This window comes from Myotis brandtii, unplaced genomic scaffold (genome assembly GCF_000412655.1).
Source record: "Myotis brandtii unplaced genomic scaffold, ASM41265v1 scaffold469, whole genome shotgun sequence".
Classification (NCBI taxonomy): Eukaryota; Metazoa; Chordata; class Mammalia; order Chiroptera; family Vespertilionidae; genus Myotis; species Myotis brandtii.
The window spans coordinates 118337-121269 of NW_005367911.1; the positions used below are offsets into that span (position 1 = coordinate 118337).

A 2933-nucleotide genomic window follows, 5' to 3' on the forward strand; every position below is an offset into this window, starting at 1 on the left:
AAGGCCAGGTGCCCTCCTCCAGCTGGCACCATGCAGCTCTCTCTCGCCCTGTGTCTCGTCTGCCTGCTGGTGCACTCAGCCTTCCGTGCGGTGGAGGCCCAGGGGTGGCCGGCCTTCAAGAACGATGCCACGGAAATCATCCCGGAGCTGGGCGAGTACCCCGAGCCCCCGCCAGAGCTGGAGAACAACAAGACCATGAACCGGGCTGAGAACGGAGGGAGGCCTCCCCACCACCCCTTTGAGACCAAAGGTATGGGGTGGCAGAGAGCACTTGTGGCACAGGGCTCCTCTGAGGGGAGGGTTCTCTTTGGGACGTTTTGAAGGCTGGGGTGGACCCTCAGGTGCTGCTGGCAATGGGTGGAGGGACGGTCTTGCCCAGAGGCAGGGAAGGATAGCATGCCAATGGAGCCCTGGAATCCAGTGCAGGGACTTGAGGCTGGCAGGGGGCTGGCAGAGAGCCTGGGGCAGGATGGAGGTAGGCAGGCTGGGAAAGGAGAAGGTTTAAGGAACCCCTTCCTGAGGTTCAGGAGTCAGTCCAGCTGCCAGCATCACTGGGGACAGGACAAGGCAAGGGAGCCTCACACCTATAAGCTCCTGCTGGAGGCCAGACGCTCTGTGGGCTGTGCGTGTGCTATAGCCCAGGATCGTCCACGTGGGAGCCCCATGAGGTGAACTCCCAGCTTGAAGGTGAAGAAATAGGGGTTCCATAAGTTAAGTAGTCTGGTAGTGAGTAGAAGAACTGAGATTTGGATCCAGTTTGATCCAATTCCAAGACAGCCCTGGTGGGGGATGATGGGTGGGGTCTTGGGGATCAAAAGCCAGAGCAAATCCCCCCAGAGCAGTGGGAAAGGGATGACAGAGAGGCACCTCATCAGCTCCCCCTGCGCATGGTCTGCCTCGTGAGCTGGCCCTTGAACGGGAGTGTAGGCACCGTTTTAGCCTCTAGTGTGGGTGGCTGCTGGGCCCAGGCCCCGGAGGGGAAGCAGCATCAGCATCCTCCGTGCAGGGAGCAGACACAGGTGTCTACTGAGCCCAGCATCCATCCTGTGTCCCTACCTCAGACCCAGCCTTGCCCATTCCTGGGGAGGGAGCCTGACCCTAGCGAAAAGTCAGTGGCCCCAGTGGAGGGTACACCTGGGCTGCACAGAGAAGCCTGGGGGCGGGGGCACTGTGCACAGCTGGCTCTGCAGCTGGCAGGAATGGCTGGGGGCGGGGGCTGGCTGACACTTCAGAGTGAGGGCCTCACTGCCCTCAGGCCATTGCCCAGGTGGGAGAGGAGCCCACTTCCCAGGCTCCTGCATCCCATCCCCCCTGCCTCCCAACCAGTGGGCTGCAAGGGGACCCAGGTATGAGGTGTCCACTTCCCTGGGCTCCCGTGAGAGGCCACAAGCCCCCAAGGGAGCCACTTGTCCCAAACAAAGTCACCCTCTGCAGAGGAAGGACCTGACCGTGGGGCACTATTCTTGGAAAGCCCCAAAGCCTCCTTCCCTGGGCAAATAAGCCACCCACACACACCACTCCTGCAGCCTGGGAGCAGGACGAGGAAGCCAAGCCAACCCTGAAACCAGGAGGCCGGCCACAGGAGGAAGGCAAGCCCACATCCCCCTGCTGCGCGTGCTCTCCGTGCCCGGGGGTGGCTGCCTGGCCTTCTCTGCCCCCATCTCTGGTTGTGGTCTTAGGACTATTTTTCATCCCTTGGTGTCACATGGAATGGTCCCCATGAGACCCTTGGGGTGGACAGGTGCTCATAGGAGGACCAGCTATTTAAAAAGCTCCCACCCATGTAAGCCCACGATAGGAGACATCATCAAGGTGACTTCAGGGGACCAAGTCAGGCCTCAGAGGACAATCTCCCCCCACCCAGAAAGCAAGCCTGGGCCACTGTCAGGTGTCCATTCAAATGGCACAAATAAGAGGTGTGCCCAGCAGAGTACCTGGTACCCAACAGGTACTTCAATGTTTGTGGCAGCTGAACCTGTAGGTTTTCCGTCAGAGCTGGGTCCCTCTCTGGTAGGGAAGTAACTATAGTAAAAAGCACCCCCTTGCCCCCCGAGCCCAGCTTGGGCACGCAGCTTCCACCCACGTGGGAGCCAAGCGGTGCTGGGCCCCAGGGAAGTGGAGCCAGGAGATCCAGCTCTGCCTTTTGGGCCAGTGCTTTTCCCTCTCGGGCTTCAGTGCTGTCGGTGAAAAGGAGGGGGTTGGACATGCTGCCTTTGGCTTCTTTCAAGTCTAATGACTTCTCCTCCTCTCCACCTCCCTTCCATCCCTCTCCTCCTCCGCAGCTGCCCTGATTTATTACCTTCAATTAACCCCTACCCTACTCCTCTCCCATCACCTCAGGCCCCTCCCAAGTGTCTGGAAAAGGAATTTGGGAGAAGCCAGAGGCATGCAAATTGTGCGGCTAGTATCAGCCTTGCCATGGTCAGGGGCCCTGTGGCATAGGTGTGACTTAATATAACAAAGAGGCCCCCCTCGGAGAGAAATAATAACACATAACAGCCAGCCAACACTTCCAGCTCTTACTGTGTGCTTGGTGGTGTTCCCTGCAGTATATATGTAACGGATTAACTCACTGATCCTCAGATAGCAAGCACAGAGAGGTGAAGTCGTTTCCCAAGATCACACAGTGATGGAGCTGGTATTTGAACTGCAGCAAAAAAAAAAAGAAAAAAAAAAAAGAAAAAGAAAGAAAGAAATTGGCTCCAAAGTTTTAGGGGAAATCTTTCCACCAGCCGGGCCCTTCCCATAATAGACGTCCAGGGGCAAAAGCGTCTGGAGAGGCAGGATTGGGAAAGGCGAGGTGGTGTGGAGGGAGCTGGCCAGACGGGGAGGCGTGGTCGGCCCGGCCTCCGCCCTCACGTGCGCCTCTCTCCGCAGACGTGTCCGAATACAGCTGCCACGAGCTGCACTTCACCCGCTACGTGACCGACGGG

The 2933-nt window shown here is 58.3% G+C and overlaps 1 protein-coding gene across 1 annotated transcript; it reads left to right on the forward strand.

The window, feature by feature from the left end:
* SOST (sclerostin) lies at positions 1-2933 on the forward strand (the record flags this gene model as incomplete). Its single annotated transcript, XM_005875784.2, has 2 exons — positions 1-250; positions 2878-2933. Coding segments are annotated over exons 1-2 (276 nt in total), but the record flags the coding sequence as incomplete, so codon positions are not given.